The sequence below is a fragment of the Felis catus genome, chromosome E2, assembly GCF_018350175.1.
Source record: "Felis catus isolate Fca126 chromosome E2, F.catus_Fca126_mat1.0, whole genome shotgun sequence".
Lineage (NCBI taxonomy): Eukaryota > Metazoa > Chordata > Mammalia > Carnivora > Felidae > Felis > Felis catus.
Genome location: NC_058382.1, coordinates 27,849,798 through 27,868,592, shown reverse-complemented (window position 1 = coordinate 27,868,592; position 18,795 = coordinate 27,849,798). Strand labels below are relative to the sequence as shown.

At 52.6% G+C, this 18,795-nt stretch overlaps 1 protein-coding gene across 3 annotated transcripts in view; it reads left to right on the top strand.

The window, feature by feature from the left end:
- Positions 1–2,408: 2,408 nt before the first annotated feature.
- The window catches only part of ZNF423 (zinc finger protein 423), a 333,481-nt gene continuing 317,094 nt past the window's right edge, over positions 2,409–18,795 (top strand). For 2 of the 3 annotated variants that reach the window (XM_023245565.2, XR_006590643.1), the window contains exon 1: positions 2,409–2,786. In XM_023245565.2, the coding sequence (XP_023101333.2) occupies positions 2,747–2,786 (40 nt within the window). In that variant the 5' untranslated portion in view covers positions 2,409–2,746. The remainder of the gene's footprint in view (positions 2,787–18,795) is intronic. The other variant, XM_003998016.5, reaches the window with a different exon arrangement.

The window sequence follows — 18,795 nt, the reverse complement described above, 5'->3', positions numbered from 1 at the left end:
GTCACCCGACTGCACCTCGGAGACTGCCTTGAGCTCGAGAGCTTGGCCTCCCCCCATCCTACCCGCCCCCCACCCCGCCTCAGGCCTTTCCCCGCACCCGTCGGCCTGGGCTCCCTAGCCGCAGGGGTGCGGGGGCGGCATCTACCTCCGCTTTCAGCCCAGCATGGGGTGGGAGCCCGCAGGCCCTGAGAGGCGAGCAGGGCCGGGTGGGACCGCGCAGCGAGCCAAGGGGGGCGCGGGCCGGGCTGGCGGGAGGGCTGGGGAACGGCGGGGCGCAGGCGCCCTGCTTGGGGCGGGCGCCTCTGCCCGGCCGGCCCCGGCGCGGCTCTCGGCGGGCAGCGGGTTTTTCCCTGAAAGGTTGCCCTGGGTAACTCGTCTCCGAGGGGACACAGCCCTCCCCTCTCCAAGTGGCAACTTATCGATCCGCGAGATTGATAACCCCCAGCGCCGCGCCGCGCACCCGCTTCTCTCTCCCAGCTCTCGGGCGAGCCGGCCCAAGGTGGCGCCACTCGCCCGGGAGGGGGGCGATGTCGGGGCCTCTCCCCCACCCTGGACCCGGCCGCCTGCAGCTGGAGGGGGAGGGGGAGGCTTCAAAGGAATAGTTTAGGGGAGTCGCCTGCGGAAGACTTTTCCCAAGTCCGCGCGCTTCCCAGGCAGTCTCGGAGACCAAACCTCCACCGTCTCGAGAGTGGCAGGGACGCGAGGCGCCCCCTAGTGGCTGGGGCAGAACTTGGTGGAAAGTAGGAGCCGGTTTCTTTTCTCGACCGCCGGGGAAGGCAGCGCAACTGCAATGTGCCGGGGCGGAGATGTTCCTTTTATTGTCTTAACTAAGAAGTGCGCAACCAGAGGCAGGAACCCCACAAACGCAGGTGTGGGGCGCCAGAGTTGGCTCAGTGGTGGAAGAGTTAGCCGATGTGGGGTAGAGATGGTCTTCAAACACCGACCAGTGGGCAGAATTCAAGAGGGAAAAGCCAAGTTCGGGGATAATTCATGTGCGAGGGGCATAATTTGCAGAAGAGGCAGTGCTAGGGCAATTCACCCCAGTTGGCCCCCCCCTCCCCCCTTTGCAGTTTGTGACGCTAATGCATCTGGGCTAGCTTGACAGCGCGCGTTGGGCCCTGTGTCTGTTTCCTCCTCCCTCCCCGGGTGCCGCGGGCGCCCAAGTCGGGGCCCCGCGTGCCGGTACGGTGCCCGCGCCCGCGCCGTGCCTGCCGCCGCCGCCGCCGCCGCGGTCCGGGTTTTGCGGGCGGCCGGAGCTGTATTTCCAGCGCTGTCCATCGCTCGGTGCTGTTGGCCCTCTCTCCGTCTGATCCGAGCCGGAGCAGTGCGGGGCGCCCCACGGGATCAGAGCGCTCCCCCGCCGGGACTCCGCTCCTCACATCCTCCTGCTGGGACCCGGCTACATTTCCAGCCAAGCCTGGCTTTATTATGTGTCTCTGCAGTGCAGCCCCAGCAGCCGGATCGGGAGGAGGAGAGCCAGCGACCACAAAGAAGACAGGAGCGCAAGGGAGGCTGGCGGGCGGGCCGGCGCCGGCTGGAGCGCGGAGGAGCCGGGGCGCAGCCGCCGCCGCCGCCGCTGCCCGGGAGGACGGGAGCCCGGCCGCCGCCTGCTCGTCCTCCTCCGCCGCCGCGGCCGCCGCCTCCCCCCTCTCCGAGCCCTTGGCCCATGGAGGCAGCTAGCGGGGCCGGCGACTTGGCACCGGCCTGGGGATCGGCTGCGCGCCGCGCGCTGAGCACCGCAGCCCGAGGGCAGGCAGCGGCGGCCCGGCGCACGGGCTGAGCGATGCCCGGGGCACGGGCGCGCCTGCCCGCCGCCGCCTGAGCGCCCCCGCGCGCCCCTTCCTCCTCCGGGGGGCCGGCGCCGGACCGAGCCGAGAGCCAGAGAAGGGGGCGTGAGCCAGGGGCCCCGAGCTGCGGCTTCCGAGCCACTGCGGCCGTTTCGAGCCCCCCCCCCCCGCTCCCAAGTAGGCTGAGTTGAGGGAACCCCCCTCCCCATCCATCATAATCTCCAAACCAGGCGTTTGGACATTTTTTTATCCATTAATATTTATTATTTTTTTTTGTGTGCGGCAGGGGCTAATTTGAAGGCTTTTTTTTTTTCCGGGGGGTGCTGAGCTTCCGCGCTCCCGACCGCCTCCCGGTCTCCACCCCCCCTGAGACCCCCTCGACTCCAGCCCCGTCCCCCCCCTCCTCAGATGGGTTCATTGTGAGCTCCGCACCGGGCTGCGTGGCCGGACGCCTGCAAACTTTGCACAAAAATCCGGCAAGGGGCGGAGGAGCAGAAGGAGGAGGAGGGTGAGGGTGGCGGTAGGGTGGGGGAGGGAGGGAGGGGGCCGCAGGGGCCGGGGGCCGGCGGGGGGTGGGGAGGAGGAGGGGGGCGGCTTTTTTTTTTTTTTTTTTTTTTTTTTGCATAACTCGGCTCGGCCGAGTGGCCTCCGGACTCCCCGCGCCGCTGGGACCGCCGCTGGGACCGAGAGCCCCCGGCTGCCGCATTGCAACAGGCAGGGCCCCGGCGCGGCCCCCGGGCCTCCCCCCGCCCCGAGCGGCCTCGGCCGGCCCGGGCCGTCCCCCCCAGGGAGGCCGCCCGGGACCTGCGATCCGCTCCCCGCAGCCGCCGACCCGGCTGCAAAAAAAAAAGTTTCCGAGAGGCAGGCGGAGGAGAAGGGGGAGAAGGGCAGCCCGGAGCGGCGGGGGGCGGCGGGGGGAGCCGGCCGCGGAGGGCGACGGAGCGCCGGGAGCCCCGGACATGTCCAGGCGGAAGCAGGCGAAGCCGCGCTCGGTGAAAGGTGAGCGAGCGAGGCCCGGCGGAGGCGCGAGCGAGCGGGGAGGGAGGGAGCGAGGGAGGAGGGACCGGCGAGCGGGCGGGCGGCCGGGGACCCGCGCGAGCGAGCCGAGAGGAGGAGGAGGTGGCGGCGGAGGAGGAGGCGGAGGCGGAGGAGGAGGAAGAGGAGGGGGAGGAGGAAGCCGCGAGCGGGAGGCGGAGGCGGCGGAGGGGGCACGCTGCGGACACCCTGCCCGCCCAGACCCTCTCCCGGCTCCGCGCCGCCGCCCGCGGGGGACCCGGGCCCGGGGGTGCAGCTGAGGGGCTCTCGCCGCTCCCTCTGTGCGGGCCCCGGGCCCGCGTGGCCAATCAAGGGGTGCGGGCCTGAGTTGGCGGGGATTGCGAATCTCGGTGGCGGCGGCGGCGGCGGCGGCGGCGGCGGGCGGGCGGCGGGAGGAAGGAAGAGGCGGTGAGCACGGGCGCCCGGGAGGCCGGCAACCCCGAGGCCGCTCTCGCCCGGCCGCGGGCCTTGCCGCCTTTCCTCGGCCCGCGCCTTGTCGCCCCGGGACTCGGAGGGCGGCGGGCAGAGCTTGCGCGCGCCCTGGGCGCCGCGTCCCCGCCCCGGCCACCAGGCGCCCCCTCCCTGTCCCTTGCCCGAGCCGCGCTCCCGGCCCGGGCCCCCGCACTTCCTGCCTCCTCCACCGAGGCCAACCGGGCCGGGAGCCTCCGCCAGGAGTTCATTGTCTGCGCAGCGCCGGCAGGACGCGGGTCCCCAGGGGAGCGCAGCGGTCGCCGCGCGCGCCCCTTCGTGGAGGGCGCCCGGGACCCAACCACGGGCATTGGGCGCTTCACATCCTCGACACCTAGGCCAGCTTCCTGTGTCGGGTCCCTGGAGTGCGCACGTTAGTAAGGATACACAACACACACGCACACACACAAACACCAACCCCCTTCCTTCGTCTTCTTTGCTTTGCTTTCTATTTCCATCAAGGGCCCCTGGCTCTGGTGGGCCCCTGGAGAGCAAAGGCCCTAGGGAGAGGCCGCGCGCAGGCGACGGAGCCCCTCCCCTGCCCTTCTCTCCCCCCACAGCTGGCCTCTCCAGGCCTGCCTGCTGCTTTGTGCCGATTCCAGCGCCTCGGGTGGGTGCCCGGCCGGCCCGTCGCGCTGAGAGATGACAGAGGAGGGACAGGATGAAAGCTGCTACGTCTCTGGAGCCAAAAGTCCCGAGGCCCTTGTCCTTTCCCAACTCCCCTGATGACCTCTGGCCCGAGCCCAGTTCTGCTCTGAAAAGTTCATTTCCTGGAGGCCTGCGCGGGAAGGCGCTGGGGCCCCGCTCCCTTCCTGCCAGCCTTGCTCCGGGCTGGAAAGGCTGGGACTGAATCTGGCAAGGAAGGTCGTGAGACACCCGCCATTGCTGTCCTTCTAGAGTCCCAGCAGATTCCAGGGCGCCTGGCTGAGCAGAGACTGTCCCTGTCATCTTAGAAGCAGACCAGCTCAGTCCAAACTCTAGGCAAGGCAGCTGCACCCTTTCCTCTGTTTCCTTGAGAGAAGCTGGTCTTGTTCCCCTCACCAGGGCGGGCATCCCAACCTGGGATCACGTGGCCTGCTGCCCAGAATTGGGGATCCAGAGGGTGTTCTGATCCAGGTGCAAGGAAATCAGAAGAGAACCCAAGAAGGTGACAGGCAAATGGTAGATGTTCGTCCTTTTGCTGAATAGAAGGGCTCTATGGCTTGAAATAATACTTGATTCCTTTTCTCTTTCCGTGGCTCACTGCTCAGTCCTTACTCCTTCAAGAGCCACGTAAGATGGCCCAAAAGAAAATGTTGACTCGGAATCTGTGGTTGGTAAAACAGTTTTATTTAACTCCCATAGTTGATTTTGAGTTAAATCTATGGCCAGGAGCAGGTTTTTCATAAAGGAAGATGCAAAGCTTACCTACCTCTAACCTCAATGTCTGCCTCCAAACCTCCTTATTTTAGAAGGTGAGACACAGAAAGCAAAGGTAGAACAATTTGCAGGGAACAGATGGGTGGGTGTTTCAGAGTTGCTCGAACCTGATTCTACGGCCACTCTGTGTATCTCTGAGAAAGACTCAAGAATTGGTCTCAGTCTTTCATGAAATGAGACTTGACATGATTTTTAATGAATGTCTCTCTCCAAATCTATATGTGTGTATGTATAGCCGACAATTGCAGCTAATTGGTAGGGGAAGGACAGCAAAGTGGGAACGAGACTAGTGTAGGCATTTTGAGAAGTACTGTAAATATCAACCACGCAGCGCCTTTCTGCCCTTGGAGCCTGAGACCCTCTGTTTCTCCCTGTGGTTCTTTGCATTTTCCAAAAGCAGCTACAACCCTGGTCTCTCACCACTTTGCCTTTTATTCAGTTTACTGGGGTGGATAGGGTGGAGATGTGGCCACTTATCAAGGGAGGAATTAAGAGAGATGATAATTTGAATAGATAAGAGTTTCAGCAGGTGATGGATTTATGGCTTTTCAAGAACTGCCTCCCCCCCCCCCCCCTTTCTCAGGCAATATTCAAAGTGTGTGCTTGAGTGTGGACAGCTCCACACCAAGTGTTTAAGATGACAAGGTCCTCACCTTTAAAGATGCTTGAAGGTGCTTCTTAAGGAACAGTGGTGCCTTTTAGATTTTGTTTTATTTTGTCTCCACTGCTGTGTGTCAGGGCTAACGTGGAGGCATTGTGGACTTCCCCAGCCCGCGCATTCTGCTGTGAAAGTCGCTTGACTGTAATTCGTAATTGATCTCGGAAATGTGAAAGCCCATAGCAGGAAGGAAAGACAGAAATATAACAATTTCTAATGGATGCTCAGAAAGTGTGATTTGAAAGCCCCGGCTTTGCTGCTCTGAAAATCAAACAGGCCTGGGGTGTGTGTGTGGAGGGGTTCTCACTTCCCACTCATGGATACATTCTTCCTTCTGGAGCGGGGTCACTTGTCCCTGTGGCTGTTTGTCCTTCTTTGGAAAACCCATCTCCCAGGGAGGACACCCAGCAAATAGGGAAGGGGGCCAGGGCACTAGGACGGGGGTGGGGGTGGGGGTGGAAATAGCCTCATTGGTTTTCAAAACCTTCTGATTAAAAACAAACAAACAAACAAACAAAACACACCAAAACCCCACGAATGTTACAAAAGTCATGTTTTCTGACCGATTTTCCCTCTGTACACCATTCCCTCTCCCTTTCTGTCTCCTGGTGGTGTGGTGTGGCAGTTGTGAGATGATTTGTTTCCTTTGATAATTTTGGCCTCATTCTCCAGGGCTGTTCTCATCACATCTCACTGATGTTATTTTGGCTGATGATATCAGGTGACTTGGTAACCTGTCTCCCTTCACCCACACTGCCTCCTCAGATCCACAAAAAGCCTATTTATTTATGTATATGGAGAATTAAATACATCTTTTTTCCCAGCCTCATTTTAAAACTTTTGAATAATTTTAATAGTTGCTTTTCTCCATCTAACAACTGTTTGTTAATTACAGTTCTTAATATTAATTAGCACTCAGGCTGTGTCCATGTAGCCCCCCCCCCCCCCCGCACCCAACATCCAAAACCACCCCCAGTGAGTTCTCTGCACTCCCCTCCTTTTCTCTGTCTTCCTCTCCTGCCAGCTCTTAGCTCCTCAAAAGTCCATCTTAGAAATTTGGTGGTCTAGGGACTTGGGAACAGTGTTCGCCACTGCTTGTGTTTCCATGGAAATAATTGAGATGTAATAAATAGAGGCGTTCTGAGGTTACAGGTTTCTTGATTCAGCTGAGACCACATACAAGTGTAAATTGCCGAGATTTGTTTGGCTAAATGTACATGATCTTGTAGGAAGGGCAAAACAAATCCTTTATAGGTTCTTTAGCTTTCTGTGTGGATTGGGCAGTGACATTTAATCCTAATATTTATTCCCCCCCCCCCCCCCATTAAGTCCCCGACCTCTCAGTGACTGGAAGAGCCTGTCTTACTCTAGAAAACATCCCTTATGTCTAGTAATTGCTGTTTAGATTCTTACACCTGTTTCCTTGCAAAAACTTAATAAGCAATAAAATAAGATAACTATGTGCCTCTGGCAGGAGGACCGCGCTAAACGTTTAACCATAAGGTGCCCAGCAGTGCATTAATAACAGAAAGGTGCAAAATGCTGGTGACTTTACAGTCATAAAGTAACTTAGTAGAACCAGCCAGCCCTGGCACTGTTGTAGCATGCTACAGTGTGTTAGCAGAGGAGGAGGAGGGAGAAACGAGAGAAGAAACAGAAGTGCAGCATCTTTTGAGCACAGTGTTGCTAGCTGGAGACCAAAGGGGGATCTGGTTCAATCTAATAGAAAGTTGCAATAATTGCTATATCGGTAGCCAACTCTTAAGCTGGTGGCTGTGGAATTCTTCCCTGATGTAGGATTTAATAGTCTGGCAATTAGATGCATTGATTTCTCTTAACTGTTCATTTGGATGTGTAAACGAAAGGAACCCGCCACTGAGGCTGATTGTACAGGCGTGCTTGCCGCCTGGCTCTTGGAAAAAGGCTGATGTAGGTGGTGGTAGCAGCACAGGATTGTTCAGCGCGGTTTTGAGGCCAGGTCCCTCTTCCCTTAAAATTTCTGCTTGTAAAGTGAACAAACAGCACCTGTTGTTCAGATACTGTTTAAAAATAAACAATTAAAGAATAAACGGAAAGCTGTTTCTGTTATGTTTGAAAAGGAAAACCTCTTTCCTGCTGCAGATGCTTATAGAGTAGCATCTCTGTCTTCGAGTGGCTGGACTCCCGTATTTTTGGCAGGTGGTCTGTTGGGTACCGGAGGAAAAAGTCACACAACACTGTGGCTCTGGGTTCCAAAGGGACCCCCTGCTGGAAATTGAGTGAGTTCTCTACCCCCTCCTCCTTAGCAATAGTTTGGGGCCTGGGACCAGTGGATCCATCAAGCCCCGAAGAGGTATGGGGAGGTGGCATCTTGGACCCCTTGCACTCCGGTGGGTGTGTTGGAGTGTGCAGATAATGATCTCTCACAAACACGGGCACCTCTTACAACTCCCCGCTCCTGGACCTGCAGGGTTCTGTAAGTGGCACCAACTTTTGACACGCAGTCATCAAAAACTCTTGTTGGTAAGCTAGCAGAAGATGACTTAGCTTTCCTGAATGCCTCCCCAGCTCCAACCAGCCCCCACCGCGTCTTTTTTTTTTTTTTTTTAACTAAACAATGTGTAGATTCAGTTAACCCTTTGGTCGAGGTTGAGATGGATTTACCTTTCCTGGACCTTGTCTATGGTACGCTGGTGTTTGCAAAGAATATTATCTTAACGTCTTGAAAACATTTCCCATAGATATCAGGGCTTCTATCTGCGGGTCTAGGGTAATTGCAAAAGAATAATACCTTGAAAGCTGTTAGTGGGCACCCCATTGCTGTGGGTAGCCAGGGAAAACCTGGGTTGGTGAAATTGACAATTTCTGCAGGTTCCTCTCAGCTTGCAAGGGCATTTTGTGCCCCGTTAGTCAGGAATCAGAGTAGTTTTGCACCCAAAATGGACTAATTAAGCCTGGATCAGTTATATCCCGTTTGAAGTTTACAGCGCTGTCAGCTCCCTCTGCCTACGGTGGGAGGGAGGGTGCAGTGGAGTGGGGGCAATGCTGATGGAAAGTTTTGATTCATAGCTTACCTGACAGGATCGGTGGCAGCCAACGATTGGGGTTGTACACTCAGTAAATACAAATACTTCACCTCTTTTAAGGAGCGCCAATTAGCTGATGGCGCTGTGTGGCTGTCTTTAAGGAGAATGCTGTTTTACCTATCTTCTTGTACAAAGGTTTGATTTTTAATGTCTTGTGAAAAGGATTCTCTTTGTCTTGATTGATGTCAGGAATAAAAGCATGATGGTAATATCCCTTTGAAAGCTATTGTATTGTCAGCCCTGGCTGACAGCGGGAGGGCCTCCCAGCGTTATAGATTAGTGCTGTGAAAACACTGACATTTTCTTTGTTACGTTGCTGTTGTTCTACTTGCAAAGTCAATTACACAATGTTGGAGCTCAGTTACCCAGTTGACTTTGGAAGTAGCAGCGGCTTTCATTCTCTTCTTAAAGATATAATTTTCCTTTGTTGTTTTTATTTTGTTTTGTTTTCTTTCTTTTTTTTTTTTTTGACCTGCCTCCCTCTGGTTACTACCCCTCCAGTACCCTCCCCCCCCCCCCCCCCCCAGGAGTCTGGACTGTTCGCTAGGCAAACACACTCTAGTTTTCAATTGTGACAAGTCACATTCAAAGATTGCCACGTCATTATCTCTGAATTCTTCTGCTCATTCACATTTCAGTGGCTTCTTATTGATATAGTGATTACAGCAGCCAAGATACATAAAAAAACCCATCAAATGAGATTACAGTGTTGATAATATCTTATCAAGTGGGTTGTTCTCTGGATTTGGGGTTCTTGAGATTGGCAAAGTCAGAGTTTTCTTTCTTTCTTTCTTTTTTTTTTTTTTTTCCTGTAGACTCTGGCCTGGGCTGAACCAGGTTCCTGGGTTGATGGGACCCCAGCAAACAGGTTTTTTTGTTGTTGTTGTCATAGAAGATTCATAAGTATTCCGATCTCAGAGGCTGGAGCTGTTGAGTTTTGGACTGAGAATCCTGGATGACGTTACGGCAGGGGTGGAAGGGGTCTCGTAAGAGAATCATGTCACCCGTCCCTCCCCCATTGAAGATGGCAGACTGGAATTATAAAGTGGTCTATGTGTGTGTCATTGCTGGGTGCCCCTGGACTCAGGAGTGATTTGCATTCCCATATAAGTACGTGGAAGGGAAGCAAGGCTTGAAGCATCTGAAGCTGGAAATGGTCAGGGTGGGTGTTTCTTATTCAACCTCTCCCTTCCCCTCCACCCCAGCTCTGCCTTCTCCAGAAAGAGAAGAACCTCTAACTTCCTTAGTTCTTTGAGCCTGTCCCGAAGAGCCCGTTCCCTGAGAATGGCCGAGAATGGTCCGGCACTAGGAGGCTGCTGTTGCGGGCTTCAGATGACAGGGACCCATCAGGAAACTCCGTCCGAGGACACTAATTGTGGGCCCCCGAAGTTATTATTATGAACCACCAGACAAGAGCTTGTGCTCGCCAGCAATTTGTCAGGACTAATTTTGTTTTTCTCCAATAATTGAAAATTAATGTCTTGAAGTGAAAGCAGATGTTCATGCCATCTTCTGAATTGGGATATAAAATGGGGCTCTGTAGATGGGCTCGCTAATTTAACAGCAATTTTCCTCACGGCTAATGGGGGTGCTGGGGCTGCCGTCACCTGAAGGACGGGGTGAGGGCATGAGGGGGAGAGAGAGGGAGAACGTGCCGAGCCCACTTGTGCAAATTCTGCTGTCTGAGGTGCAGGGGGGCCAAGCCAAGGGAAGGACAGCATGGTGGGTGTGCTCATTTTGGAGGGAGAATAGGTCGATAAAGATTTTTCCTTGGGCTGTGAAACTTGGATGCTTCATTGTTTCGAATACTCCTTTACACAAGAAGTATTTATTGAGGTACTTCATGGCATTATGCTGGAAAAGGTGAGGGGAACCTTGATGTGGGGAGAGCGTGGATTCCCGCAGAGGAGTGGATTCTCAGCTGTGTGCTCGTCACCCCCTCCGGGCGCCTGCCTGGCTCAGTCTGAAGAGCATGTGACTCGTGATCTCCGGTTTGTGAGTTCGAGCCCCACGTGGGGTGTAGAGATGACTTAAATAAATTAATGAAAAAGAATTGCATGTCCCCAGTTCAGGTGTGAGAGATGCGCACCCAGCTGGTCTAAGGAGGGGCCCAGAACTCTTCATTTTTTTTTTCCCTTTTAAAAAATTGAGGTAAGATATACATAACCTAAAAATCTACCTAATCTTAACCATTTGTCAGGGTACGGTTCCATGGCATTCGTACGTTCACGTTGTTATGCAGCCATCCTCATCATGAACTTTTCTTTTTTTTAAAAAAATTTTTTTTTTTCAACGTTTTTGGGACAGAGAGAGACAGAGCATGAACAGGGGAGGGGCAGAGAGAGAGGGAGACACAGAATCAGAAACAGGCTCCAGGCTCCGAGCCATCAGCCCAGAGCCTGACGCGGGGCTCGAACTCACGGACCGCGAGATCGTGACCTGGCTGAAGTCGGACGCCTAACCGACTGCGCCACCCAGGCGCCCCTGAACTTTTCAATTTCAGGCGGCACCTAGGTGGTGGTAGGTTGGGGGGTCTCAGCCCACAACCCTTGGAGGAAGTCACCCAGTTCAAGGCCTCCATTTTCCAGGGTAGACGTGAGAAGCAGGCTCAGAAGGTGGAGGGACTCTGGAGAGCTGGCGGTGCGTTTCCTTGCTGTAGCCTGAGAGGCGAGATAGGCGTGTCCAAAGGTAGGGCAGGGCACTGGATGAGTGACCTTATCATGGCCGGTGGCAGGGGGCAGGGCAGGGGTTGGGGGGGCTAGCAGCTGAGTGACCTGGTGACCAGTGTCAGGATTAGAACCTTTGTTCTCTCCCCTTGGGGACACCTTTCATTTGGGCCTGGTTGGCTGTGAGCTTGCCCGGTGACCCTGGCGGGGCAGATCCCCATGGCCCCCACGTCTGCCGGCTAGAACCCAGACAGCTCCCCCAGCCCTGCCCCCTGCAGGCCGGTTTGTTTGTGATGAGGAAAGGGAGGGACAGCTGTTCCAGAAGGGCCACCTGGTTGCCTTCTTTTCCAGTCCTGGAGTGCCAGCCACCCCTGGCCCGCAGGTCTGGGCATTGCTGACGCTTATACTATTCTCCTCCTCCTTGGAGGTGCCAGGCACCTTTGTCTCTCTCCCGGTTTTCTCTGTAATTGAAATTCGCCCTTTCATTACCTGGGCATGAATTATTTTTTTGCAACGTTGTCATTCCCTGTCCTGCTGTGAGGTTTATCTCTTCTGTTGATCCTAATTAAATAAAACATACTGTTCACCTAACTCCTGTTGCACTGAATTTTACCTGCCTGAAGGCAGAGTGATGGCCATCTGGGCTTGGTTAGGGATCAGGGCATGGCCGGAGAAGGAGGCTGGGTGGTAGTGGCTGGGTGTGACTCCCTTTTCTGGGGGGCTGCAGGACCCTGAAGCCACCAGCAACACATAGCAAATTTCTGGTCCCTGAGCCAGGGGTATGGCTTGGTCCTTAGCCCCCTGGGGCTTGGGGTCTGAACCTGGGGAGAGGAGACACAATCACCAGGTCTAGGGAGTCCCCAGGGAGAGGGTGAGGGAGGAGAGTGGGCTCCCAGAGGAGGGGAGATGGGAAGAGGGGGCAGGCTCCTGTCACCTGGGGCGGAGGCTGCAGAGTACTGGGTTCTCTGGGGAGCAGTGAGCAGTGTCCAGGACTGTCCTTGGTGTCCAGGACAGCTCTGCAGATGCCCTGTGCCCCTCAGGGAGAGAGTGGCCAGCCAAGGGCCTGGCACGCACGTTGGGAAGATTCGACTTGCGCTCTTTTTGCTTTTGGACTTCTCAGAATCCTGCCAGTCCCAGGTTGGAGGTCACTTCATTCAGATCTCTTTGGGTGTGTTTGTGGCATCCTTAGTTTCATCCAGTCTGGACTTGCACACTTCCACTCTCCGGGAGCTCACTACCTATATGTATTTTTAGCTTGAGGTTCAGATGTTTTCTTTCCATTAAAGTGCAATCTGCCTCCACAATGTAGGTACGTTGGTCCTGGATCTGTGTCCCAGGGCCTTAGGGAGTAACTCAGATCTCCAGTTCCCAGAGCAACCCTACTGAGAATTGGCAAAGGTTTCCTTGCCCCCCTCACTCAGGGGGCCAAGAAATCACATATGAGATGTGGTCAACCTGGTGGGCTTCTAGGACCCCACACTCACTTGTTGATGGTGTTGACCTGAGCTTCTGGGTCCTTGTGTTTATCCAGGATTTCTTAAGTGAGTGGATGTGCAGACTTTAGGGGAATAAGTGAACATGTGGGCAAGTGAGTGAGGGAGTAGTGAGCAAATGACTGAGTGGATGCACCCCTAGATGAAGGAGAGTGGGGGATCTGACTGGGGCTCCCCCCGCCATCTTTGATGGGCTCTCCTGCCCCCTCCAGCTCCCCCCAGCCCCCATTCTGCATCAAGAAGTGAGAGATACCCCCATCCCTGAGGTCTTGGAGCCCTCCTGCCCCTTGTGGTGGGGGATGACTTGTGCCTCCTCTCCCTCTATCCTCACCCACACTGGGGGTGCAGCTCTCTGCGGTGAGATTGGAGCTACTGGTGACTCAAGGCTTGGTGCCAAACATTATGCTAGATTGTAAAACATAATTTTTGAATGATAAAAGCAACAGGAGACTTTCATACTAAATCCTCAGTAAAAATGCTAAGCAAATTCGAATGCCAATTCTAAATAAAACAAGCTTTTCACTGAATAAACTCCCCATGCACGCTCCTCCTGTCCCTTCCTGCCCCAGGGGGGCTTCGGACTGGACGTTTTTTGAGCTGGCTCAGGGCTGGCCAGGCCTGTGCAGCCTAGCTTTTATTAAGTGGCCTTCTGGACCTTCCTCGTCTTTCAGGGATCCGTTGCCCCTGAACAGCACTAGGAGTGAGGGATGGAGTTGGGGGAAGTTTGCAGGAAGGAGAAGATGAGGTGTGTTTGTAAGAGAACCTGGCAGTTAAATAAAACTCAGAATGAGGGGCGTCTGGGTGGCTCAGTCAGTTGAGCGACCGACTTCGGCTCAGGTCATGATCTCACGGTTTGTGAGTTCGAGCCCCGCGTCGGGCTCTGTGCTGATGGCTCAGGACCTGGAGCCTGCTTCTGATTCTGTGTCTCCCTCTCTGTCTGCGCCTTCCCCACTCAGGCTCTGTCTCAGAAATAAATAAACATTAAAAAAATTTATTAAAAAAAACCAACAACTCAGATGAAAAAGAAAGATTCCCTTCTGGCTGAAGGCCTGAGTCAAGTTTGATTTATTTTTCTCCGGGGATGTGGGGGTTGTGGGCTGGAGGAAGCAAGCTCTGTGATCTTGGGCAGGACAGTTCCCTCTATGGGCCTTAGTTTCCCTGTCTATGAAATGGGATGGAACTGATTGGATCAGCTACCTGCCTTCAGTAGTTTAGGATTTTAATTCCTGGAACATAAGAAGGGGAAAACACAAGAAGCTTTGGCTTTAAAATAATACAGGCTGGGAGCACCTGGGTGACTCAGTCCGCTAAGCATCTGGCTCTTGATTTGGGCTTGGTCATGATCTCACGGTTCATGGGTTCAAGCCCCATATCGTGCTCTGTGCTGACAGTGTGGAGTCTGCTTGGGATCCTCTCTCTACCCGTCTCTCTGCCCCTCCTCTGCTCACACACTCTGTCTCTCTCAAAATAAATAAATAAACTTAAAAAAATAATACAGGCTCGGGGCTCCTGGCTGGCACAGTGGGTAGAGCATGCAAGTCTTGATCTCTGGGTTGTGAGTTTGAGCCCCACGTTGGGGGTAGAGTTTACTAAAAACAAACAAACAAACAAACAAAAAGTATGGAAAAATAATAATACGGGCTAGAAAGACATTGTTAGGTCTTTTCAAGTTACTCTGTAAAGTGACCAATCCGCAGAGTGAGAAATCTGAAGAGGCAGCTCTAGGGAGTCCTGTGCAGGGCGGTTGGGCTCTTGCTCCCTTGCTCCAGTGGCCCTTTTGAACATTGAGGGAAAGATCAGGTAAGAGAAGCGTCAAGGGCTTGACTGTGATGTTGGTGTCTTTTCAGGTGTCGGAGAGTTCAACTGGCGGTGTCCTTGGCTCTTTTGGCTCCAGGGGCTTTGCCAGACATCACTGGAGCAGGTTCCCTGGTCTTTCTCTGACCCAGGGACTCCGTGGGTAGAGGATGACCTGGTCCCAGGTGTGCCCATTCAAAGCAAGCAGCTTGGCCAACCTTGATCCCTGCGGAGGACACACGGAGGGACTTACTTGTACCAGACCCTGCCTCCAGCTCATCCCGCCTGTCCCTCTAGTTCTCACATCAGCTCTCGGACTGATCTCAGTTTCGCAGAGGTACAGACAGGCACAGAACTACCTTGCCCAGAGTCACACGGCTGGAGGTAGCAAACCTGTCAATGACCATTACCTTTATTTATAACTGCCCAATGGGCCAGAAAAGGCAGCAGAGAAGCTCATGCTTTCTTCCGGGGCTGGAGAGGTCCCCGGACTCTGGGCTAGGGGAGGGGGCCGGGAGTGAAGGCACAGGAGCTGTGTTCTGCTCGCCACCCGCCTGTGTAACCTGCCCTTTGGGGATCTATAGTCACCATCTTTTAAAATTTTTATTTGTTTTTTTATTTTTAAAATTTTTAATTTTTTAATCTTTTAACACTTACTCATTTTTGAGAGATGGAGAAAGAGAGAGCATGAGTGGGGGAGGGGCAGAGAGAGAGGGAGACGCAGAATCCAAAGCAGGCCCCAGGCTTCGAGCTGTCAGCACAGAGCCTGATGCGGGTCTCAAACTCGTGAACTGTGAGATCATGACCTGAGCTGAAGTTGGACGCTTTACTGACTGAGCCATCCAGGCGCCCCTATAGTCACATCTTGAAAAAAAGATTTACACATCTTAAAAAATAATTTAATGCCTTTCTTCCCCGGAGGTAAGCACTGTTCTCCACAGCTATCTTTTCTCCCAGACCTTTTTTGGTGGTGCATTTACACAAAAACATATGCATATGTATCCATATATACATAATTTTAACCCTAGATAGTATCATGTACCACTTGGATCTGCTTTCTGTTATGTGCTGTTTTCAAATAGCGGTGAGTTTCCAGTCTTGGTGGTGCTTCAATATCATTTTAGGCACTTCAAGGAATAACATTGCCTGTTAACAAGTTGGATGCTTAACTGGCTGAGCCACCCAGGTGCCCCTATTGTATTTTTTAAAATGTTTAATTACTCATTTTGAGAGAGAGAGAGAGAGAGAGAGAGAGAGAGAGAGAGAGAGAAAGAGAAAGAGAAAGAGAAAGAAAGCCTGCACATGCTCACACAGTGTTTGGAAAGGGCAGAGAGAGGGAGAGAATCCCGAGCAGGCTCTGTGCCATCAGCACAGGGCTCCATCTCACGGTTCCTGAATTCATGACCTGAGCTGAGATCACAAGTCGGACGCTTAACTGACTGAGCCACCCAGGTGCTCCTCTTTCTTTTTTAAAGCTTCCTGGGGGAATATGAGTGTGCAGCCAGGCTGAAGAACCGTTCGTCTAGGAAAGACCATCATGTTCGCGTTGTAGATCTACTCCACTTCAGCAGCCATCATTCTATAGAACGGATGCACCACAGTCTATCTACAGTTCTCCATTGATGGACATTTATTTGTTTTCCAGTTTTTCACTGTGAAAAACAATGATGCAGGGAGACTTCTCATTTATAAATCTTTGTGCTTCTTAGGCTAGATTCCTACAAAAGGAGTTGTTAGGTCAAAGGGTAGTCACTCGAAGTATATGATAGATATTTGTACATTGCCCTCCACAAAGGGTGTACCAGTTTATCCTTCAATAAGTGTGCGAATGTAGGTTTCTCTTAATCCTTGCCCACATACTGATGTGTTTTTTTTCTCCTCCTCTTATTCCTCCTCCTTCTCCTTCTCCTTTGTCGTCTTCTTCTTTCCCCCTTTCTCTTTTTGCCAGTCTGATAGACAAGAAACAGCTTATCTTTTAATTTGTATTTCCTTAATTACTACCAGGGTTGGCCATTTTCCTTATGTTTATAGACTGTTTTTATTTATTCTTCAGAAGGGGCAGCTGGAGGTTTGGGCATTTCTTTCCCTAAGTCCTTTATTCATGTCTCTTCTTCCTTCCTTCCAACCATCATCCATCCATCCATCCATCCATCATCTATCCATCCATCACCCATATATCATCCATCCATCCATCCATCCACCCATCCACCCATCAATCAATCCATCATCTATCCATCCATCTATCCATCCATCCATCCATCCATCCATCCATCCATCCATCCATCCATTTTATTCATCGTCTACCCATCATCCGTTCATCATCCACCCAATCATCCATTCATTCATCTGTCATCCATCCTTTCCTTCCCTGCCCTCCCATCTAAAGCCTGAGTATTTTATCCAGGTGAGACTCATAGACTTTGTTCCAGGGAGGATGTAGAGATGAACCAAATGGAGGCCATGCCATCAGTAGACCAGGTTCACAGTCTGGAGAGGACATAAGACTCTAACCACAGGACTAGATAGAGCAGCCCAAGATAGAGGTGCATGTTGAGGGCTAAGAGAGGTTGGAGGGATTCCCCCCCCACCTTTTTTTTAAGTATTCTCTATACCCAGGGCTCGAACTCATGACCCTGAGATCAAGAGTCACATGCTCTACTGATTGAGCCAGCCATGCACCCCTGAAGGGATTCTTTTTGATGGAGGGAATCAGGCAAGGTTTGGAAGAGGGGTAGTGTTTGATTTGGACCCAGAAGGATGGAAAGACAACACCAAGAGCAGCTAACATTTAATGAACACTCCTTGTATGCGGTCACTGGGCAATGTACTTTACAGGCAGTATCTCATTTAATCTGGACACTCACTTCTGACTACTCATGTGGGAGCCTCAGGCTTTCTTTTTCATGAGCAATAATGGATCTTAGAGAATCCTAGCTGAGCTCCTGTCTCATGTAAATGATCAGATTTTCCCAGAAAGGGCAAGTCAGATGTCCAAGGTCATACAATGACTTTTGTAGCAGAATTATGCCTGAGGGCAGGGCAAAGCTGGAGGTCAGTCTTGCTGCTGCCACTGTTCCAGAGCAGAGTCTACCTAAGGAACAACCTGGGACCCTCAAGCTTCTGGGTGTTGGGGGTTTCTTAACAAGTGTACCTGGGCTCCCACCCTTATCCCACCACATCCTCACCATGTTAATGATAAACTTCAGCTTCATTTTCTGTGAAATGGGGGCTCCACTCCCAGGAGAGGTGTGTGGGTGAAATCTCAGGAGCAGTGAGGAGGGGCTTTGTCAAACTGAAATGGCCATCTGGAGGATTGGAGTGGGAGTCATACTCAGGGCAGCCTGACTCTGTCATTCTCTCTCTCTGTCTCTCTCTCGCCTGTACATTTGTGCCAGAGAAAATGGGTGGGAAAAAAACCTAGGTTTTAATCTGTCACCTGCTGGAGTAACTCTACCCTCTGGGAAGTGCCAGGTTGTGAATGAAGTTCTCCAGCCCTATGTCCCCTCCTCCCCACCAAAGGACAGTTGCCTTCCTTAAGGGGCACACTGGCCAGGCACAGGAAAGGGGACTGTGTGGAAGGCATATGCCCCAGCATGGGTGTACCTGTGTGTATGTGTCTGTATATGTATATGACTGTGTGTGCCTGTTTGTATGTGTGCATGTGTGTACTGGCTCGAGTCGTCTGTGTGGGTACATGTATGTACATGTGTGTATGTACACGTAGGTGTGTGAGTGCCAGCTTCCCAGGGGAAGAGACTCTTGCAGTTGCTTGCATGATTCAGACTATTGGTACAGGGGCCAAGAAAATACACATGGGTGGTAAACTTTACTCCTGAATTTACTTTATAGCCATTCATTTGGATATTTTTGGAGCACCTACTACGTGCCGAGCACTATGCTAGACTTGACCTCACAGAATGAAAGAGGCAAGTCTTTTTTCTAAGATTCAGTTTACCATCTGTAAAGTCATGGTTGTGAGGGTGGGAAGTGAGTTTATATTGATGTTTCCCAAAATGTATTCCAGGATTTGGTTGAGGTTTTACCAAAAGAATTAAAAAAAAAAAATCTTTTCTGTGGCCAAACACATTTGGCAACACTGCATTAAACAGAATTAAAAGTTTTAAAAACTTTCAGGGCTTTTCAGAGCCTTTAAAATGCTAATGTGGGACTCTCAGAGATGTTAACAGTTTCTGATTTCCACACTTATTTGATCACGTCATGGTATCCTCTTATCCGGGTACAGTGTGGGTTTCTAGGCTTTTAAGAGCTACTCTCTTTATCTCTTTGTTCGTTCATTCATTTGTTCTCTTGTTCATCTCAGACATGTTTATTGACCACCTACTATGTGCCACGCACTGTTCAAGGTGCTGAGGCCACAACAGTAGACAGGCGAGAGTTTATTGCAGTGGC